Raw genomic sequence first — 23,576 nt, 5'->3', positions numbered from 1 at the left:
ATTATAAATAATGTACTACCATAAAAAAGCAGACTCAGTGTTGTAATGTGGGTGCCAGAGCCGCAGGGTTTTGTTTGCAGGTGGAGACCTACCCAGAAGGAAATGTAAAAAGACACAAGTTGAGTGCCCACGCTGTGGGAGTTTGGAAGGAAGCCAGAAAACAAGCCCGCAAAGGAATGGATGGAAGACATTATGTTGGTTGGGACGATGGACTGCATTACAGTGAGCCCGTTAATCCCGGGCCAAGAGCTAGGTAGAGGCTAGTGGTTCCTGTTGTCACTGGCCTCGAGGTGCACTCTGATTGGCACTTGGGCATGAAAAAGACCCAGGGTGTTTGGATCTTTTTCTACTGGCCATGCTCAGAGATATAGAGAAGTTATTTAGAACTAGTCTTACTTGTCAGCTGAGTAGCAAGCCAGGAAGTAAGCCCAAGGCACTGTTAGTGCCACTGCCAGTAGTAGGCATTTTGTTTGAGTTTGGGGCATTGAAATTGTTGGGTCGTCCTACACCCCCTTGGCATCAGGCAACAAGTATAACTTGGCTGTGGTCGATCATGCCATCAAGTATTTCCGTTTCAGTGATTTCCAACTGGAGAACAAACATTTTCTCTCACATGAAAGAGATGTAGGAGCAAGCTGGTGTGAACTTCTATCTGGGTACCCAGAGCATGTCCCACTGACTTTGGCCAGAGAAGGGTGGAAAGGAACTTCCGCGTCACTTCAGAAGGATGTAGTGGACTATACATTTGGCCACAGGAAGCTGACCTCAACAGCAGGCTTGAGAACCAGTAGCCCCTGTCTGCCTTGTGTATCTTCTCCCCCGAACAGTGGCTGACATCTACAAAGAACAAATTTGCAATAGATACTTGCACACTGGCCTCCCTCAAGGATGAAGGTACAGGATGCATGCCAGACACTGAACAGAATTTGAAGGTTGCTTACTGACAGTCTGTGCAGAAAACACTGTATGGGATTGTGATGCCAACTGGGAGTCTTAAGCTTTTCTCTGAAGGCCTGCATTATCCGGCTCAGTAGGAGCTCCTGTGAGATGCTACACCAATTACCCAAGCACGTGCTGGGCATAATAAATTATTCTTCTAAATGGTCTCTTGTTGATTGTGTGGCACGTGTTACAATTAGACTTTTATATGGAGGCAAATACCGGTTGAAGATACTGACAATACAATATGGGGCGTAACACAAGCCTGTATTCACATTCATCACGTTACATCTAATGTAGTGTAATGGTGTGCCAGAAATGATCAAGTGCATGATAAAGTTAGTATTTGTAATCAACTGCTATTAGATGGCCTTGACTGCAAGGCTCTAAAAAAGGAACACATCAATACAAAACAAATACAAAAAGAAAATCTCATTTTGGCAGCAGCAGGTGTGTTCTTCCAGAGTTTAGCTTACAAGACTTATTTCTCTGGTGAAAGCATTGTTTTTTTACAGTAAAAAGCTGATAGAGAGCTGGGATCTTCTGAAATGCAGTATGCAAGTCAAAGCAAGTAGCAGAAAATAAAAAGTATAGGGGTCTTGGTGTGAAAGAACTTCAGAGCACATCCTTCATCTTTATCTTAGTTTTGTTTTTTTCCAATGATCCGGAGGTGCTACTTATTCTATTGCTTTGCAATAATGCACGTTTATACTCCTGCTGCCTGTACAAGCCTGGTACCGGACAGACAGTTTGCACTAATTTTATTTCCTCCATGGATGAAGGACAAAATGTCTTTGCACACTAAACATTTGTTGAATATTTCATGAATGGCTGTCTTTTAAAATGAGTCAAATTAGAAAAGAAGAGAAACAATTCAGAAAATACGTTGTGCAATTGAGAAATAGATATTATAAATCATTCTAAAGAGTGCACAAGAGCAGCTGGAGAACGATGGGGAGAGCAAATGTGTAAGCTGGGAGCTGCACATATGTACTAAATGCTTTGTATGCAACTACGGTCATTATATGCAGTCTTAGCTCTTGTTTGTTCACCTAATACAACTCAAGGAGAACCCCTAGCTGGGATTTCTGTTCATGCTCACACTTCCTCCAATTAAAAGTAGTTCACGAGTAGACATGCCTCTTACCAATGCTGTGTACCCAGATTTGTCTGGAAGGCTGGGGTCCGCCCCTTTCTTAATAAACTTCTTGACGCGTTCCAAATCCCCATCCATAGCTGCCGACCAGATACCTGTGAATGCAAAAGAAGTGCACTCAGGAACCTCAAACCAACCTCTAGCAAACTATATAAGTAACTTGGAAAAAAATTCCGCCCCACCTTCAGGGTAAAAAAAAAAAGATATCAAAATACTGTTCCTGAGGTTCACACCTAAAATGGCTGCTCAAAGCTGCATTTTTAACAGCCACCTGTTATGTTATGTTATTTGGATATGTAGAGCTTGACTTATCATCCGAAGGGTATCCAGGTGCTGGAGCAGGTGTTTAGGTTATCTGCTGGGTGGCCCTGATCTTTAGCTAGAATGGCAGATCAATGTTCCTGTTAAATGGCAGATTTAATCTACACCTAAATGGTCTCCTATGGAATACCAAAATCTGCTGCTAGGTTGCACCTAAAAACCAGAGGCCTCCATGATGGTAGAGGAGAGACTCCCCACTGCTTTTCACAGTGAAAAAAAGGAAAAGGAAAATCATAATACCTTGACATTTTTATAATTTTATTTGTTCCTGCCCGCAGCTTCTTGGCGGGGCAGATCTACTCTGCTCTCAGAGTGGTGGGAGAAGAGAAGAGCAGAGAAGAAGCCAGGAAGAGGATGGAGGACACCCAGCAGTTGGCCAGTCGGCTGGCCGTTATTTTCTATTTTTTAACCCCCCCTTCGTCCTCCCCCTCTTTTCACCTCCCCGCCCCATTGCAGATTCCCAGGAGCAGCCGCCACTACCTAAAACTGTCACTAACTCAGCATCAAGTCTCAAGGGGCAAGAAAGGAGTTTTTTCCTGCAGACTCAAATAATTTGTAAGGTCATCCCAAACCCTTAGTAACCCTCAGGACAAGTATATACATGTATCAAGGAGGCTCGGAAAACATGCAAGAGTAAGGCACATGGCAGGCTAGTTCCAAAAAAAGGCTTGTTTGGGCTGAGGCAGTTAGTTACACAACAAGCTTGTGTCTTTGAAAGGCTGATAGCGCAAGGGAAGGGTCAGCCATATGCCAGGCTTCAGCTTAATATATGAAAGACTCGGGTGTGGTTACATAGCACCAATTTACATGTGAAATATGTTCCAGAATTGTCCACATCTTAATGTCAGAGTAAGAACTTCCTTTGTAGGTCCGGCCTGTCTGCACAATACACTCTTGTTACTACAGACTTTATAATTAAGCCAAAGACAGAAAACCCAGAATTACATGCAAAAGTGCAGCAAACATAGGGCAGTTAATATTCCCTTCAAAGTTAATTATAAGTCGGTAACTTTTTAGTGGGGCATTGTTTCCCAAAACATCTAAAACTTCTTTACATGGTGAGGTACTGGGTTTTTAAGAACCGGCACAGAACCGGCAACCCAGCGGTGTCAGGGTACACCCAGAGACCTCGAGTCCTTCCTGATTCAGACCACAGAAACTCAGAGTCTTCTAGGTGAAGTCAAGGATCGATTTTATTGGCTGCAACCAAGGTAACAAGTGTCCTAGAAGTACAACACGCGGGAAGTATATTCTCAGGAGACTGCTCAAATTCACAAAACCAAGCTTCTCTTTTTATACAATATATTCAGCTTCAGGCAAACATTCTGGAATTTACAATATCCTATTAACATTTTCTCGTTACAAGGGAAAAGCAGAGTCATGATGACATGTCCATATTTCACTTCGTCCATCTCAAAATAAATCACCCGGCAAGGTCCGGTAGTTCCATCAGATATCAGTGGACCCCCAATAAAACCAGGCACCTCCCCATCATAAAGCAAGTGAGAGGAAAGATGTGAGCAAGATTCGGCAGGGTGTGTGTGCGATAAGAAGGTTTTATGGCTTGTGGAGCCTTGATGTTATCTTGTTCGGCCACTGGGAGGGAACTGACCTAACAGGTTCGGCCTGGGGCCATGGTTCCAACTTGCACAGGTCATAGGAAAGTCGATCAAGGTGTACGTGTCCTTCTGGGATCGAATCTAGCTGGATTAAGGCCTATGTAAAGGGCAACTCACAAAATGGCTGCCATACACAAAATGGAAGCCGAGGGTTCAGAACGATAATGACGATTTCGAGGTGAAATCGTCACTTGAATATGCTGAAAATACTTGTACATAGTGTACTCGTCATTTTCGGTCTTTTGATACCAAATTCGTCATGTTTCGACGAAGTATAATTCTCGAGTCCAGAATCATTACACGAGTCCAGAATCTTCAGAACCACAAACCCTCCTTTTGCCCTTACATAGGCAATTAATCTATCCTCATGCTAATCTGAGTCCATATCTATAGTCCTAAAGTCATTGAGATGTTGCTGTAACATCATTCTAGTACTTAGCCCGTCTCTTGATACAGGCTTCATTACACATGATGTAACACAGAGGCCACATATTGCAGGAGCACACTGTACGCACAGACAGAACAGGAAAAGAATGGCTAAGACCATCCCAATGACCATCAGAATTTTCCATCCCCAGGCTGATATCAGTTCCCAGAACCATCCCATTAATGACCAATCTCCTTTATCCACATGAATAGATTTGGAAATCTTATGCAGTTTAGAGATGGCCTGGTACACTGTTGGAGCGTTATAAGGGATGAAAACACAGCAACTCGATTGGATCAATCTGCATACCCCACCTAGGTCTGCAAGTATGACATCTAAAGCGACCCTGTTCTGAAGGGTCATAAGTCGATCCGACTGGAGCTCAGCAGTCAAGTTACTAAGGGCACCAGCAGTTTCCATCACGGTGGACTCAACCACCCTTGTCAATTGCCTTATGTTCCTGCTGTTAGCCATTGGTCCCCAGAACGGCAGAAAACCCTTTACGAAGTCCCCAAATTCTTGTCCTGCAGTGTCTTCTTGACTCAAGGCACCTCTAACTATCCTCGCCTTGTGGTAATCTGCCGCTGCTGTGTAGGTGGGAGGCAACAGGAACGAAACAAAACATGAGCCCGAAAAGTCAGGGGGCAACCATGTATAGGCTCTATCATGGCAGATGAAATAGGTACCCTTAGCTGCTAAAAACGGAGGGGAAGTCTGGGCTGCAAAAACATACGTTTTAGTGCAGATACTCTTCCCTAACTGAGCTCTGGGATTCGTGCCATTACCTTGCAGACACAAATGACCCTGATGGGGTACAATCCAAATCGGGGAAGATCTCTTAGCTTGCTGTTTCTCACTCAGAGTAGCTCCATATCCAGTCATGTTCCATCCTATGTATACTAGTGTCTCATCTCTCGGGATAGTCTCATAAGAAATACCTTCCTTAATCATGTCTACTATACCCTTGACTAGAGCACTTTTCCTAGGATTGTCTGTTACAGAACGTAGGGGGTAGACTTCATGCGCATATATGAACATTGTTCTGTATGCTCACACAGAACCATTGTGGCTGAAAGGCAGGACCAGATAAGGGATATCTTTATCCGTTGTGTGAGGCATAAGGCCACACACCCAGCAGTAAGTTGTGTTCATTACAAGTTGGTGTTGGTGCAGGAGCTGAACAAAGGAGTTATTAATGAACTCTAATCTCCTAGCTGATTCGTGTTCAGGAAGAGGTTGAAAAGAATGTGTGGAAACAGTAGAAGGGGGAGGTATAGGCGATGAAGTGGGTGTAAATGTTACTTGAAAAGAGAACAAAAATATCATTACACTGAATAGCATGAAAATGCACAACATCAAAATACTTTTCTTTTTCATGATATTGCACATCCTTGTTTTAAAGTTCGTTTCCTTGGCAGGTCTCTCCATCTCGGAAAACTCCATCCTCTCTACAACGGGAGGTTGATTCTGCTAAGGAATGCTTCTGTCAGTCCAGGGCAACTCCCTTAGACCAACCAGAACTGCCGACCTAACGTCGTCAGCTGCACTCAAAAGACTTTAAGCAATCGCAGCCCTAGCAGCAGAACCCGGATGGCGGTTAAAAAAACAAAAATAAGCAAGTTTTCTTCAGATGGGAGAGCTGCACTTAAAAAAAGTACTTGGAGGGAAAAAGAAATATTTTTATTTGTCCATAGGTCTCGGTCTCAAATTGTAATGGTTTCTTCCAGGTACTGTTTGATCCTGGAACAAGAGTTCAGGCTCTGTAGTGTTCAATCGCTTTGATGGTGATACTGCTGGTTGCAAAAGTTCATCGCTTTCTTGTTCAGTTAGTGTTCCTTTTACACGTGCATCACTGAAGGGTAGGAAACGTGGCACGGTCTCCGTTTCTGAGTCAGCGACACCCTTCTGGACCCACTTGTCATATGGCAGAGGCAGGGGGATCCGTTTGCAGTGGATCCCGTGGATCCAGTTCGCCTTCCCCTCCACGCGAACGGCTGATCTTGTGGAAAGAAGGACGAGGTGCGGTCCGGTCCACCTGGGCTGGTCGTTCTTCGTTCTCTGGAAGTTCTTAACAAGAACCCAGGAACCAGGGTCAATGGCGTGACCCGGAGTCTCAGAGACCGGAGGCAGGGTGTCGTGAACCTGTTAATGCAAAACACACAATTTAGCTGTCAATTCACACAGATAATCAAGCAAAACAGGGTGTTCAAGTTCGCTGAATTTGGTGGGTCTAGGCACTCCCCATATGTTGGCTGGCCGGCCAAAAACGATTTCGTAAGGTCTAAGTTTCACTCGTGAATGCACAGTCATTCTGGTGGACAGGAGTGCTAGGGGTAGAGCATCAGGCCATTTAAGACCTGTGCTCGCTTGGATTTTGGCCAGTTTTAACTTAAGCGTGCCATTGTAACATTCTACTAATCCAGCTGATTGGGGGTGATTTGCAGCGTGGAACCTTTGTTGAATGCCTAGCCCTTCACACACTCTTTTCATCACTCAAATTCACTTCCATTGTCACTCCAGACCATTCTAGGCATTCCGAACCTGGGGAAGAACTCTTTCACAAGGGCTTTCGCTGTGGATAAGGCAGTGTTGTCTTTTAGGGGATAGGCTTCCACCCACCTTGAGAAGACACAAACAACAACGAGTACGTATTTTAAATTGTTGCACCTCTCCATGTGAATGAAATCTAGCTGCAAAACCTCGAACGGGTACGTAGGAGGTGCAAAATGACCAGCTGGAGTTGGGGTTCCCCTACCAGGATTGTGTTTCAGACACACCATGCAATTCTTGACGACATTCTCTGCACACTTGGGAATCCCTGAATTCTGCCATACTGGAGCCAACAACTTGCAAATCCCTTTCACGCTGATGTGAGCCATTCCATGAGCCATTGTAACCACTGCCAGCACATATGCATCGGGTAACAACCATCTCTGACGCTCTGACAATTCAACCCAACAACCATTTGCATCCATTTTACCCGTACTTTCTCTCCACGTGCTCAACTCTTTCTCTGTGGCCTCAGCTTGAATGGACTTCACACTCTCTATCGTGTCTTCACACATTCCAACATCACCAACCCATCTTGCAGGACCTGCAACATACATTCGGCTCATTACATTCCTTGCCGTTTCTTTCGCGATCTCATCAGCAAATGCATTCCCACGACCAACATCATCAGTCACCTTCTTGTGAGCACTACATTTCACAATCGCCATTTGCAGAGGCAAGGTCAGTGATTCAAGAAGCTCATTTACCAACTGACCATGCTGAATCTTAGCTCCATGCGAAGTCAGGAACCCACGTTCTCGCCACAATCGTCCAAAACTGTGAGCCACACCAAATGCATACTGACTATCAGTGTAGATAGTCACTTTCATTCCTTTAGACAACACACATGCTCTCGTGAGTGCAATTAATTCTGCTGCTTGAGCTGAATTATGTAGGACACGTGCAGCCTCAACAATTGTATGCAAAGTCGTGACAGCATATGCTGCAGTCGTGTCACCATTCGGGAGCTTGAAGCATGAACCATCCACCCACAATGTACCATCACATTCAGCAAGAGGAGTATCGGATAGATCTACTCTCCCTTTCGTCTCTTCCTCTGTTCTAAGAAAACAATCGTGCTGTTCTGAAACACCTGATTCCTCTACAATTGGCAACAATGTGGCTAGGTTTAAAGTATTGCACCTTTTTATGTGCACATGACTCGCTAACAATGTTAATTCGTAACCTGACAATCGAGCACTAGTTAAGTGCTGTGTCTTGGTTCTATTCAACAACGTGTCTACTGCATGTGGGACCATCACGACCAGTGTATTATTCATTACTAGACCAGCAGACTGTCGAATAGAAACAGCTGCTGCTGCTGTGGCTCTTAAACAACTTGGCAATGCTCTAGCTACCAGATCCAAAGTCGACGAAAAATATGCACATGGACGCTGCCTACCTCCAAACAACTGAGTCAACACTGACAATGCACAACCCTCTTTCTCGTGGACATATAATGTGAAAGGCTTACTGTAGTTGGGGGTACCTAACACAGGAGCCGAACATAATGCTGTGCGCAATTCAGAAAAACTTTTCTGACACTTTTCAGACCAAGGAATGGGATTGGGTGTATTTTTACACGTTAATGCCACCAAAGGTTTGGCTAATAACGAAAAATTCGGAATCCACTGTCTACAGTACGATGTAATGCCCAAGAAAGCACGCACTTCTCTCTGTGTTCTTGGCACACTCAATTTCGCTATTGCCTGAATTCTTTCTGGGGTCAGTTTCCTTCCCTCCTTCGATAAGAGGTGACCTAAGTAGGTCACTTCTTGTCGACAATATTGCAGTTTGGAAAGTGACACCTTGTGATGCAAATCACACAGATGACGCAACAATGACAATGTGGCTTCTTTACAGATTTCCTCAGTATCTGCAGCAATGAGCAAATCATCCACATACTGAATAAGGGCAGCACCTTCAGGTAAAACAATTGTATCAAGCTGTATTTTTAGAGCTTGACTATATATTGACGGACTTTCACAGTAGCCCTGAGGAGCGCGTTTAAAGCGGAAGCTGCGTCCTCCTAAACTGAAGGAAAAAATATCCCTGCTCTCCTTAGCTATCAGGATGCTGAAGAAAGCATTCTTCAGATCGATCACCGAAAACCAAGTGGCAGAAGCTGGAATCATAGTCAATAAAACTGTAATGTCGGGGACAACTGGAAATTGTGGCACAACTATTTTATTCACCTCTCTGAGATCAATCACAAATCGGTACACAGGTGGCTGAGAGGGATCAATTCGCTTTAAAACAGGCAGAACAGGACTATGGCAAACGTTGCCTCGTGTTTCTTCGATCACATCTTTCCCAATTAGATCGTAAACGATCGCTAACAAAGCCTTCTCGCCTTCACTCGAGATTTTGTATTGGGGAATGCGTGGCATTTTAACATTGGCTTTCAATGTTACAACATATGGTGGTATTTCCAAAAGACCCACATCATTAGGACCAGTGGCCCAAAGAATATCAGGGAGAGATGACAATTCTGTCGGAAGGTTGTCCCTTGACAAATACATTGGAGAAACCACTTTCTTACCCAGTGTAAGCTGTACTCCAGAAGGAGAACAGTACAAAGTGGCATACAACCTTTTTAACAGATCTAATCCCAGCAAGTTTTCACCACAACCTGTTGTCAGAATTAGGGGTGCTTTGAATTCACAAGGACCAACAGAAAGAGACAAAGGGTCAGAAATCGGGTTCCTAACCGGGGCGCCAGAAAAACCTACAGAAACATTCATTTCGCCAGACAAAGGTGCGCCAGGGAGTTTGGAGTGCATAATAGAACTCTTTGTAGCACCAGTATCCAACAGAAAAGGTTCTGACACACCTGATGTAATTACCTCAACGTATGGTCCGTTCTGATCTACTGGAACTGAAACAACTCCCTCTCTTTGTCTATGGCTGTCCTAGCAATCATTACCTTCCCAATGCTCATCTTCTGTATAGTAATCATCCGCATAGTACTGAGCTGTCCTACCAGATGCGTTATTCTGCTGATCGAACCTATTCATAGAATTTTGAGGTGGAAGGGGACATGCGTTTTGGGGGACGTTTCCACGTCCTCTACCTCTAGGCGCTTGCTGAACACCACGACCTCTTACACCAGAAGCACCATTTGCACGCTGTAGCAAAATAGGGCAACTATACTTGAAATGACCCTCTTCCTTGCAATACGAACACTGGTTGGGGCCTACAGGGACACGGGGTTGAGTATACTCGACTCTTTGCGAGTTCCTCTGATACTGTTGAGGCTGCTGAAAATTATTTTGGTAGTTATTCTGACCACCATTATTCTGACCACCACCACCACGTGGCGGATATGCTTGCTGTAACAAAACCTTCGTTTTCAGCTCCGTAGTTTTCTTTTCTGCTCTATCTTTTTCGTCTTTGTCTCTATTTTCGTAATATTGTGCAGTAGCCAATATCTGTGCTGAAGACGAAACTGCCCAAGAACTCTCCGAATCTTTTAACTTTTTACACAACTCTGGAAGCAGATTGTGCACGAATCATCGACAACCAAACGCTGACCACCTTCTGTGCTCATATCCTGACCACTGTGGTCGACAAATGTTTCTTCAAAATTAGTGAAGAAATCTGATATGGTTTCCTCTTTCTTCTGCTTACATGCAGACAACTTGTCCCAATTTACACGCATTGCAGGCATTATCGTTTTCATATAATCGATTATTTTACCAGGCAGTTCAGCTACTAGAGGCTCAGGTTTGGCACCACCAACTTGTCGGGCATCTGCAGCGGCAATATTGGCCCATGAGTCACCTAACTCCTGATCATGATCTGTATGACGAATTTTACCCCATAAAGGCTGTGGAACAACGTTCCCAAATAACATGTCGATATCGGCCAAATTCATGATACATGACCCAGCAGTCTGTGACAACTTATTATTATTATTATTAAAAAAACTTATATAGCGCGCAGCTACCCTAAGGCATCCCGGCGCTTTGAACAGTGCATCAACCGTGAAACCAGGAGATAATTTGTAATACCCTGCAGGATTTTTACGGGGATCAGGTAATGTCTGTTTAAGGGCTAAAACTTCAGCTCGCCTCCATGGGACATGTACCCACACACGCTGAAAGTGTGGCAGAATAGGTGGGTCAGTAGTTGTGTCACCCTCTCTCCATTGTGGAGGAACCTCTCTCATGGGGTACTGTCGCGCCTTTTTCCTACCTTGCTCAAATAACGACTGAGAAGGGCCCCCCTTACTCCGATATGACAACAATATCTCAACCGCTCTCTCGACATCGCGACCTACAATCATGCCCTCTGCGAAATTGAACCGCACACGACACAACTCTTGCGGGTTGTATTCCAGATCATTGTCTTCCAAATCCTCACAGAGAAAAACACACATTTGTTCAAAAACGTATCTCTGTGTTGGTGCTTCCCATTGACGGAAGACCTCCATGACAGACCCTACATCATACTTTACGGTGTCCATAACTCATTTATGCGCTAAACGATTCAGTGAATCTCTCTCTTGATAGTAAGGCAGTTGACTTCGCAACTGTCTTCGTCCCATGTTAGGGGTCGTTTTAGGCGACCCGAAAAGAGGTGACGAACTGAAGGAGAAACTGACGGAAGAACATGTGCAAAAACAGGGTGAGATAAGGCAGGAGCAGAGGAAATAGCAGAGGAAGCATCAGGAGAAATAGAAGGTGCACTAGGCAAAGTCGTAGAGGGAACATTAGGAGAAGTAGAAAGTACAGGTGAAGCAGATGTTGTCGGTGGGCCTGGAGAAGGCTGCACCGAAGGAGTAGGAGCCAGCTGAAGAACAGCTGGTGGGTGCTGTGGAGGAACAGGAGGCACAGCAATCACAGGTTGCGCAACTATAGGTTGCGGGGGTGCTGTAGCACTTTGCGCATAGGGAGGTGGTGAACTTAATAAATGCGACATTAAGGGATCTTTTTCAAGCCCTTTTGCTGCATCTTGCTGAGTAGGTGGCAAAACTGGATAGCATTTATCTATTACCATTTTACGTTGCCTGTGCAACTGCTCACTCATCTGTTCTTCTTCATTGTCTTTAAACTGCATAGCAGCTTGTATTACTGAAATTCCCCCTTCTCTCTTATTTTTCTTTGCTAATTTGATTTCCTTCTGTTTGGCCTCCTTACGCCATAGGCGGAAAGAGTCAAACATCGCCGGCCGGGCTTTCTTTTTAAAGAGTTTTACTTCGAGGTTATCTTGGATTTCGGTATCAAAGCTACCATATTGGGGCCATTTTAAAACACCATCTTTTCTTGTGTATTTGATCCACACTTCATTGTATGTGATGGGGCCTACCCCATGTTTCACATATAGCTCGTAAGTTGGAGTTCCAACCGGAGGAACCGGACATGAGTCCTCCAATCGGGAGTCCCTATTATTACAACCAAGACAAAACAAATTTCCAAGTCTAAGACCAGGCATCTTCGCTCTCTAGTCTAGCTCCAAACTTCAAAGGATTATCGATTACGATATTTCTCGTGAATACACGAGTCCTTCGACTTTGGCGCTTGCAAGCTCCAAAAATTATCCCAAAGGATACCCAAAACTAAGAACCAACTAAGGACTGGGAGACGCTCCACTTATACTTAACTGAGATATCGATGACGTCACCAGAAGACTCGTCTTAGTGTTTCGCTCTACCAAACTTCAAGGGTCCAAATCAGGGCGATAGCCAGGGCAGCAGACCTTCGTAGCCGTCGGGAAGCGGGGAACCTCGCAGCAAAGACCTTCGGACCACGTCGACATGCAGGGGTCAATGAGGTGGTTGGCCGTCCTCCGGAATTTTCACACAAAGCTCCTCACGAACCTCTGGCTGAGCTGGTACCACTGGAATCGCCCCACGTTGGGCGCCAGCTGAGGTACTGGGTTTTTAAGAACCGGCACAGAACCGGCAACCCAGCGGTGTCAGGGTACACCCAAAGACCTCGAGTCCTTCCTGATTCAGACCACAGAAACTCAGAGTCTTCTAGGTGAAGTCAAGGATCGATTTTATTGACTGCAACCAAGGTAACAAGTGTCCTAGAAGTACAACACACGGGAAGTATATTCTCAGGAGACTGCTCGAATTCACAAAACCAAGCTTCTCTTTTTATACAAAATATTCAGCTTCAGGCAAACATTCTGGAATTTACAATATCCTATTAACATTTTCTCGTTACAAGGAACGGCTGTACATTTTGTCAAACCAAGGATAATTTGTTTTAGTTACAATGGATGCAAATTATATAGTCACACTTTTACAGTTAGGGATACCACATTTGTATTCTTGCAGTACAATACATATACTCCCGTGGACGCGTTTATAATTCAAATAAAGCACTGAACTCTGTCAATGAGATGAGAACAATTCTGGAACAGGTTCTGTATATTTGTCCATGCTACAAAAACTACAGCCAATATCAATTGAATTTATGTTAATGGAAGTGGAGGCTGTCTAAAAAGCAGAGTCCTAAAGTTACTCGTACAATATTGAATGGCGCACGTTACAAAATTTCTGGATTTGCCTTTGTTATGGAAATTAATAGTTGCAAGATTCTAAAATAAGCATTTATCAGTGTGCATGCCCCAGCCTTCATTCATCATTTTAATGTTGTGTCTGGAGAAAAAGGGAACTTTAATTGAGTAACACGTGAAAAGACATATATATATATATATATATATTTTTTTTTTTAAAACCTTTATTTGTACAGAAAGGATATACAAAGCTGGGCCTACAACCGAGATGGCCGGCCACGACAGGTTAATGCAATCCAAAATTCCAAAATAATAGGCACAGAATCAGAATTAAATTGTACAATCAATAGAGTCGCTAAAAGAGAGAGGGAAGTATGAGGATGTATACGGCCAGCAGTCAGGAGCAATAGAGGTTATTTTTATAATATAATAATAGGGCGCATGGCAGGCTCAGCGAGAACAAAACAATATCCGGATGCCCCATACAAATCAGTAACAACCGAAGGATAAAGGGCAGCAATGTAGAGGTGGCAGTACTAGACAGAGCGGTAGATGGGCAGACGTTGTAAGCACAAGTCAATATGCAATCAGTGACAACTTTGCCTACCCACCACCCAACCGCACTTGAATACAGAACAGGGGGGCCGGAATAGCAATATCATAAAAACTAGCCCGCCATACTATCCTAAAGAGAAATAGAAAAGGGGGAAGGGGGGAAGAGGGAAGAGAAAAGAAAGAGAAAGAAAAACACAGAGTAAATGAGAGGAATGCCGCGTCGAAACAAGCGCCCCATAGCAAGGAAGACACTGGGAACAGGGTAATTGCAGCGATGAGGGCACAGGAGTCGCATCGGAAGCAGCATAATTGTAAGAAGAGGAACAGCGACGTCACATACTCCACCCAATCATACCACGGGAGGCAAAGGATAGACGCGGCACTCCCATAAAGATATACAAAAGGGCCATAGAACTGAGGAAAATAAAACAACAGAGAAAACCCAACCCACCCATCCCACCCAGCACCCCTGCCGAAGGCTACGGCCTACCCTCCAAACAGCGCGCCTGTCGCCCTAAACCAGAACCCGAAATATAGTGGAGATAAGAGAGAAAGGAAACAGAAGACAAAAAAAAGGGGGGGGGAGGGGAAACCAATTAGTAAGTAAGAGGGAGGAGCATGAGATAGAAAAATTACGGTCGGCTACAGCCCTCCACCCGACCATACATTACAATACATGTGCACCAGAACGATACAGACTCTAACACACCGAAACTTTCAGAGAGGTTTCTCATAGCACTTAGGCAACTCCGCCTTGGATTCGTATACCAGTAGACTCACAGGGGCCGTGCATCTCACCCCAATCCCTTCTTCACTGCATGTACCACCCACCAAACAACAACCTGAAGCGTGCAATACGATGCGAGGCTAGCACACAAATAAAAAAAATTACGATACGGGTGTCGGTCAGAAGAGTTAATAAAAAAGCAAATGAATGAAAATTCAAGTATGCAATCCAAATATATCAACAACGGCAACAGGGGCAATAAGAAACAGGAGTTCAGTCTCGTCGTTCGAAATAGCGGGGGTATACTGGCGAAATCGAAACAAGACCCCATCAAGGTAAAAACAAGCAGCAGTCCGCCATCTTGCTCAGGCACCCGGGGAAGATCGGGCCCTCGCGCAGTATCGAAGTCTCCAGTTTCCAAACAGCGAACAGGCGGGTCTGAAGCCACCGATGTACAAGTCTGTTGGTGAACCGCAGCATCATATTGCAGAGCCATCGAGGGGGGTGAGGCAATGGTATCACCAAGGCAAGCGGGGACCGTGAAGAAGCAGTCACCCAAGATGGCGGTGGAACGGGACAAGTCCTCAGAAGCACCGGAGGCCAGGGACGCGCGTAAAGATCCCAGGGCAGCAAGAACGTCGCCGATCGTAGGCTCACGTCCACATGGCCACACTTCAGCGCAATCCAGCACCCGGAGATCGCCACAAGGAGGAAATCCACAACTCCGGTCTTCGGCAGCCATTTTGTGAATTGAAGCCCTTCTCCACTCTCCGCCACCCCCGGAGCAGTCCACAAGTGTAGGCCTTTACAGATGTCTGTGGGGGGCCCCCAGCAACGGCCACCTCGGTGCAGAAAAGAGAGCACCACCAGGCGGAAGATCGCCTACGCTTGAGCCGGCGCTCCACAAAAGTGTAGCTCGAGCGCGAGGGTCCAGAGTCGATGGACGGAGCGGCGGCGGGGGGACCCCTCTACACGGCCAGTCGTCGGAGCAACGCGCCCCGCACCAGCCCCACGGCCGTCAAGGCAGGCCCGTTTAGGACCACCGGGGATCTCTCACAATGGCTCTCCCTCGTGGCGCAGACTCTCGATCGGGGCCAACAGTCACCACAAAGCCAGGCCGGATCCAACAGGCGAAGCCCCGGTCTCAGCCTCACAAAGGCCCCGGTTCCCGCAATCGAGCACAACTCCGGAACCACCGCACGTCGGAGCCTCCAAATCGGACGGTAAGTGGGAGTGAAGTGCTGTGTTTCTCTGTCTCCGAAAATGTATCGTCTCTGGGCAGGATATGTAGCAGGATATGTGAGTCAGGCCAGAGGGCTGACGGAGCCGAGCTACAAGGAGACCATTTCGCTTGCGAGCTTGGCTCCTCCCCCAAGACTTATATTTTTAAATTGCAGACTACTTGAGAATCTTACACACACAGATCAAGGACAATCGGCTGCAAAGAACGGTCTTGTTTTTGTGCTGAAATAGAGATCTTGGAGGCCTAATTTGGGAAGGCTCACCATGTATAGCAGAATGCTGTGCGATTAGCCGAGTCAGCCCTGGAGCTGGCTGGCACTTCCAAGTCCAGAGGTAGATTGTGTTATTCTGCACCCTCAGGTCAGGCCTTCAGCCCAGTCATTCCTTATCGCGAACAGCAATGCGTTCTTAATCACTAGTGCATGTCGGTCTCTTCTTGGCAGATTCTGCAAGTGAATACATCTCTGCTCGAGGACCTACAAAAAAAGTGTCATTATGTTTTGTGTCTTCACCAGGACAGACTTCCCATGATTATAGGTAGAAGTGCCATCCTAGCATACTTATACCATGGTACCACTTGGGCTCCAGTATATTGTGGTGCACGTTCTGATCTACTACCGATCAGAATAGGTTCTATGTGAGCTTCCCAGCCTTCCAGATAAATGTCTGTCATTACCATGACCTAGTGCCAGAGAAGGTGGTAGAGTAAGTCCACCACACTCCAGTTCAAACACTGTATTAATCAGAACAGTGTCATCATTATTCTGTCCATGACTCAATCTCCCTCTGCCAGTATCCACTGAAAGTGCAGTTCTTTGTGTAAGATACTGCATGATGATGCAAGATCAAGGGAGGACTAGTATGCACATACCTTTGCTGCTCTGTCAAGGCCAGGAGGATCAAAAACTGCCTTTGTGCTCTGCTCATTGGATCTTGCGGGATCATAAATCAAGTTGAACTCTCAGGAACAATTTTCTCTTTTTATACAAGTCGGTAATAGTTCATGGACTTATTTTAGGAAACGTATTCTCTCTTTAGACAATGGGCACTCACAAACATTTTACCAGGGGCCGCAAAGTATGGTCTGTGGTGTGCATGAGGGATGCATTTATGTCAGCTGGGTGGGAAAAGGGTTTTGCGTGGCAGTGGTGGTGGGTAAAGTAGATGTTGAGGATACGAAGCATGCCCAAGGTGTGGTCAGTGAGTCATGGGGTTATTTTAAAGGTTTCAATCCATATGGCCCTCTAAATTAATCCTCTAGTTGAGTCATAGATTTGACAATACTGTTCTATGCAGTATCAGAATCGCTTCCTCTTTACTGCACCTTGGGGTAAGCCTTCTCCACTTGCTATCACTACCTTGGAAGAGTCCAGTGTAAAAAAAAAAGCAACTTCATTATTAAATTGGAATAATATAGAATGGCACAATGTGAAATCAGAAAACCTACGATCAATCTCGGCTTCCCAACTTGACCAAACTGTGTGATTCTGAGCAATTGTTTTATTTCACTTTGCCTCCCTTTTCTTCATTTTCACATGTGAGATCAGCTTAAAAAATATGTGTTGTGGATTTGCACTGCACAAAAGATTCTCTTGTGTGTGTTTGATTTAATTAAACAATAATGATGCCTCAGCATAATTGTATTCCTGGCCACCTAGAGGGTTAATGTGACAATTAACTTGGCTCTTAGTTAAGTATTGGCCTTGTCATCAGGGTGGGAGGAGGCATAAATGTTTATATGATAATTTTTTAAAACAATCACTTTAAAACATATACTTCTCAGTTCACGGATATAATTTAATGATCTACGGTGAAACTGCATGTTAATGAAATAGATTTTTTTTAATTTTGAGTAGACTATCATTTTATACACGTTTGTAAAAAAAAAATGTGCTCCTAAAATTAAGTGATGCAGGATTCCTTATTCATTTTTTTTCTACTTCAGTTATCATGTAAATAAATGTTTGCCCGTTTATTTAACATCTTTCTGAAACGTTGTGCTGTCTTAAGTAAACGGTACAAAAGGGGGTGGTTGATGGACGGAGCATCTGAACCAATCAAACACTCACCCCCAGTCAACTGATCTGGGTTTAATCCATCACCGTTCTTTAGCTCACTCCGCCACCCCAGTTCAGACATGGCCATATGCAAATCAGTCTGACCCTGTGCCTCATGGGAACAGTCCAGCCCGAACTGCCAAGCCATATCTTGCCTGGACCGGAATCAAGCTTCCCAGGACCGATTTCTGGCATTACAGCCGTCTTCAGCCGGGCTTGCTTGACTCCAGTGGCAAAGTGAGCAAGGGACTCACGTCTGAGCATACCCTGCCAACTTATGGCGAACAAAGTGGTACAAAAGGGGGTGGTGATGGACCTTTGGTTTTTCTTTGTTCGCCCTAAGTTGGCAGGGTATGCTCAGACGTGAGTCCCTTGCTCACTTTGCCACTGGAGTCAAGCAAGCCCGGCTGAAGACGGCTGTAATGCCAGAAACCGGTCCTGGGAAGCTTGATTCCGGTCCAGGGAAGATATGGCTTGGCAGTTCGGGCTGGACTGTTCCCATGAGGCACAGGGTCAGACTGATTTGCATATGGCCATGTCTGAACTGGGGTGGCGGAGTGAGCTAAAGAACGGTGATGGATTAAACCCAGATCAGTTGACTGGGGGTGAGTGTTTGTATTATCAACGCTCCGTTCATCACCACCTTTGGTTTGTCTTAAGTAAACAGCAGCCCAGTGCGATGGAGCCTCATGTGACGGTCAGAAGGACCACAAGTGGCCATGGGCCATACTTTGAGTATCACTGCTCTAGACCATTGAAATACAGCTGACAGTGGTGCACATCTGTACTGGCAACACTGTAAAAGCATGCCTTTTTCAGGCAGTTATCTAAATAGGGTTAACATAGATCCAAGCCTATACAGATACTTCTGATATGGAAGATTCCGCTTCTGAAGATAGACTTCTAAATGGGCTGCCAGAGCTCCGGGTAGCCCAAATGCCACTTCAATGATACACACAATCTCCAGGCAACACAATGTCGCCCTTTCTTTGCATTTGAGGTTTTTTCCTTGTGCACAGAATTTTATTTTAGCTATTATTTACGTTGATATTGCCTAAACGTTAGTTAGGCAAATCAAACTGTACCAAATTATGTTGGAACTTGGGATTACCTTGCCCTATAACTCCTAGATTTTAGGTGCCACATTTACTGGCTTTATCCCTACCCTGAAGAAGGTCTTGTTGACTTCCCCCGCAGGATTGAAACATTAACTTGTCACAGATAGGTTGAAAGCTCCTACTCTAATCTATTTTCCACATGACCTCCCACACCGGGGACACTGTCGTTTACAATCAAATAGAAATGTTAAAAAAATATTTCTGAAAAGACAATATCAAAAAAGAACAGCTGATACGCGTTTGATCACCTATCACTTTCTCAATGCTAAAGCTAATCACTCATAGTTTTATATTCATTTTCATATTAAGAACATAGATGTTAATGTTTGTCTGATATTATTTTAAGCATAAGAACTCCTGCTTCCTGCTGGCAGCATTCAGGACAAGCTATACTGAAGGCTGACACCAAGTTGAGAAATTAGCTTGTGCATCTAGCTGAAATCCTCTGTACTCCAGTCAGGCGTGGAAGTGGAGGAACAAAGCGAGGCATAGGCCTCAGTGCACCAGACCTCTTCTTGAAATGTTCCTGAAGGGAAAGGAATAATCCCAATAATATCTCCCTGGGCACTAGATCATAAATTATCAATAGCATTGTTTCATTCAATGCAGGGATAGCAAGGGTTGCCTTAGTCACACTTTAGTTATTTATAAATTCTTACAAACCACACTTGACACACGGTTATCAACGTGCAGTACATCAAATAATGGTGATGGAGTGCAATACTAAATTGCATAGAAGCAGAAAATGTTTTACAGTCACTTCTACAACCAACAGGGAAAGCGAAACTGGATGAATGAGAATTGGAAGGTCCAAGCAGTCGGTGTACAACAAGGAAAATAGGAGGAAGAGATGGATCTTCGTTACATTGTACGTAAAAGCAAGATCTATAAGAAAAAGAAAGGTGAAGATTAAGACGTAAGGGAACTCTGGTTAGGCATATACTACACTCAACGGGAATGTAAAGAGGACAGCAGGCTGGAGTAGCCACGTACTATACAGAGGGGATTAGGTGAAAGAGCAAACGTTTGTAGACGAGTTACCAGAGATAGGTTACTTCTGAGGACAGCGAGGAGCATTAAATAATTAAGGGTGACAGGATGCATGGATCACAGAATGAGAATGAGTCAGTGGTAGTTGTTTAGCTGTTGGCCAAAACAAGAAATGTTTAGTCTTTAGCTTTCTCTAAAAGGTAACTGAGAGAGTCAGATTGTCTGATTTCGAATGGATGCAAGTTCTAAATTGTTGTTGCAGCACAGAAAAAAGCCTTGCGTGGCTGCTATTTTGATTTTCTTTCCCTCAACGGTGTTATAGATTCTTAAGCTTTAGTTCCCTCTGGACTATTTGATCATAGATAGCAGGAATTCATGTTTATTCAGGGACATCGGTTCATAGTGGTCCTTCCAATACTGTACTCCTCCTCTTTCCACCAAATTCACAGATATCAGCCAGGTGGCTACTTCTAATGTAGAGTCCAAATTAACAACACAACGTAAACATAGCCAAAGGTGAAACCAGGAGCATGTGTCATTTGCAGAGGCATGGGTGCGGATGCTGATAATTTGAAAATGGCTTTTCTTTCACAAGTGGTCTTGCAACACCAAGTGAGGAAAGCTTTGTCCAACGCCTACATCTTGAATTACAGGAAGCTACAAACCCCCACCTTTATGCTCAGGATGACTTCTTTACGATTCGCTTTCTATTACCACATCTTCTGAAATGGATGAACTAGAATGCAAGTGGTTTCGAGCTTCTAGAATCCAGGAGAGTGTATATACTTTCTGATTTTTAAAGTGGAACTGTCACAGAACAAAAAGCTCAGAGGCACTACATGTATGGTAAGAATCTAATCAAAGAGAGGTGGCGCCAAACCAAGATGGCCGCACCGTAGTGAGGCTCTCGCCAGATCGAGTCTTTGATCTATCCTCCTGACCATCCTGACCGGGAACAGCTACCCAGTCTCTTTGCCAGTGTGTCTGTGACGCTTCTCCGAACGTAGCGGTGCCAAGAACGTCTAAATCGCCCGACTGTAGGCGGAGATATTCATCGATTTGCCCGGAAGCGGAGCGGGACGTCTGCCCGAGACCTGCCGTTCCAGGGCCAGCCTGCTGGGAAACTCCGGGGCTTTGCGGCCGTATCGGAACTGCGGCAGTATCTACCGATGGCACATATCAACGCCACCATTAACCCTGCGCCAGTGTTTTGCTGAGGGAGGACCTCCCTGTAATGACGGTGAGCCCTCCATAATTGAGACGCGACTTAAGTGAAAGTAAGGAAAACCGATAACGACAAAAAGAGCGCGAAAGTTTGAAACCGTCGGCAAGCTGAACTGGCCAGGCAGCGGCAAGGCATAACGAACGGCGCTACACTACACACTAACTTATAGGCTGTGTCGTTGCCTTTGGAGCCTGGATCACAATTTTCACAGGGCGCTAAGGGACATTCTGCACTGCAGCGAACAGCGGCCGCGCATGGCCGCTCACCTACCACAACCTTCCCGCCGCCTGCACATTGCCGGGAGCTGCCTGCGGCCGCCCCCGAGGCCGGAGGGCTCGAACATAGTGCTTGTGAGACCAGGTGAACATTTCTGAATGAAATAGCGGAACCCGCCCGCTCTCCTGCAGCGACCTTCCCGCCGCCCATTGCCCGCTGGTCACTACCTGGGTATTGGAGCCGCTCTAGCCCAGCGTTGTCATCGGCTCCAGATCGCATTGACAGGGGGAGGCGGCGGACAACTAATGGATCACCCGCCTGCATTGTAGAGACCACCTACCTGATAAGACGTGCCCCATCGTATAACTGTGCAGCTGCATGGCCGAGAAACACCAGTAATACACACTCAAGCCGTCTGTAATCACATGGGACATATTAGCTGCAGGTAGAGCGACTGCCGGCGGCTCCATCTATCTGCTACATAACGCCACCCTCATATGAGTTGGCCCCCTCCATATGTGGCGCTACTCCCCTGTGCACTCACCTGTTGCTGTCCGGGTAGGGGGGAACCTCATTGGGGCATCGGCGGGAGAGTCTCATCAACAGCGACGCCACGCAGAGCAAGCGTTCCTGCAATTATCTCCTGCTCAAACTGAGGCTGGGGAAGCCGAACAATCAGTCCTGCTGTACTCATTTGTTTATCGTGGGCCGAAGAAATAAATCACGCCACAGGAGTCACCTCTGACCTGAACTGTACCCTTAGTGCCACTTCCAGGAGGTGTACTATCCGCATTCCCACTCTGCCCCGTCTGCTTCCGGGCGGCTGGACACTGAATCGAGTCACCTCACTCTGGCTGCTGCTGCCACATCGGCTTCGCGTACACCAAGACGCGACATGGGCCGAAATGATGCCAAACAAACTAAAATACCGTTTGAAACTAAGAAAAACCCCAGAAATACACAGGATCCCGAGGGTAGCCCTACCGCCCGAGGACCTCCTGATGAGGACTGGAAAGCCTTGCTGCTGAGCATGCAACAGAGTTTGACAAACATCGACTCCAAAATTGACACGATGAACACCCGCATGAACAGTGTGGTCACTAAGCTGGAACAACACGATACCAGACTTAAAGACGCGGAGGATAGGATTTCTGAACTGGAGGATGGTGCCACTTCTAATAGCAGACAAGTGACCCAAATGGACAGGCTCCTAAAAATCATTGCGGAGAAGAACGAGGATTTAGAAGCAAGGTCCAGGCGCAACAACATCCGCATCCTGGGCCTTGCGGAGTCCACCAACACGGGAAAAATGGAGGTGTTCATCGAAAATTTGGTCATCGAACTCTTTGGCAAAGAATCGTTCTCCTCGCACTTAATAGTAGAGCGTGCCCACAGATCCTTGGCCGCACGCCCACCACCGGGTGCCCAACCACGTCCCATCATTGCGAGGTTCCTCAATTATAGGGACCGAGACGCGGTGCTACGTCGCGCAAGAGAGATTGGCACCGTGGGATACTGCAACACTACACTCTCATTTTTCCCAGACTTCACCCCGGCGGTGCAGGAAGCCAGGAGGAAATTCTCAGGAGTGAAAAAGAAGCTCCAAGATCAGGAAATGACGTACGCCATGCTATATCCGGCAAAATTGAAAGTTTCCCATGGGGGCAAGCAACACTTCTTCCAAAATCCTCAACAGGTGGAGGACTTCCTCAAACAACACAGGAAAGACAAAACCAGAGAAGATGCTGAAAATCATCGCTCCAGATCCACATCGCCTATGAACCTGCAAGAATAGAACACAATCACTACGGCTGTTGCATTAACGATGGGTGGTGACGAGCTAGACACCAACAATCTGGTGAGGTACAATTTAACACCGCTGATTAACCTGGTATATATATTTGTTAGGCTCGATCGCCCACCTCCGTCCCACGTAAAGAGACCGGGTACATACCTGGCTCCAAGT

The 23,576-nt window shown here is 45.7% G+C and overlaps 1 protein-coding gene across 5 annotated transcripts in view; it reads right to left on the bottom strand.

Moving 5' to 3' along the window:
• Nucleotides 1-23,576, bottom strand: part of LOC144792096 (uncharacterized) — a 710,230-nt gene that overhangs the window by 571,628 nt on the left and 115,026 nt on the right. For all 5 annotated transcript variants that reach the window (XM_078666963.1, XM_078666967.1, XM_078666965.1 and 2 more), the window contains one exon: nucleotides 2,087-2,190. In XM_078666963.1, coding sequence (XP_078523089.1) covers nucleotides 2,087-2,190 — 104 coding nt within the window. The remainder of the gene's footprint in view (nucleotides 1-2,086; nucleotides 2,191-23,576) is intronic.

This window comes from Lissotriton helveticus, chromosome 11 (assembly GCF_964261635.1).
Source record: "Lissotriton helveticus chromosome 11, aLisHel1.1, whole genome shotgun sequence".
NCBI classification, from domain to species: domain Eukaryota; kingdom Metazoa; phylum Chordata; class Amphibia; order Caudata; family Salamandridae; genus Lissotriton; species Lissotriton helveticus.
Note: the sequence above shows the minus strand (reverse complement) of the source record. Positions and strands in the feature narration are given on the sequence as shown.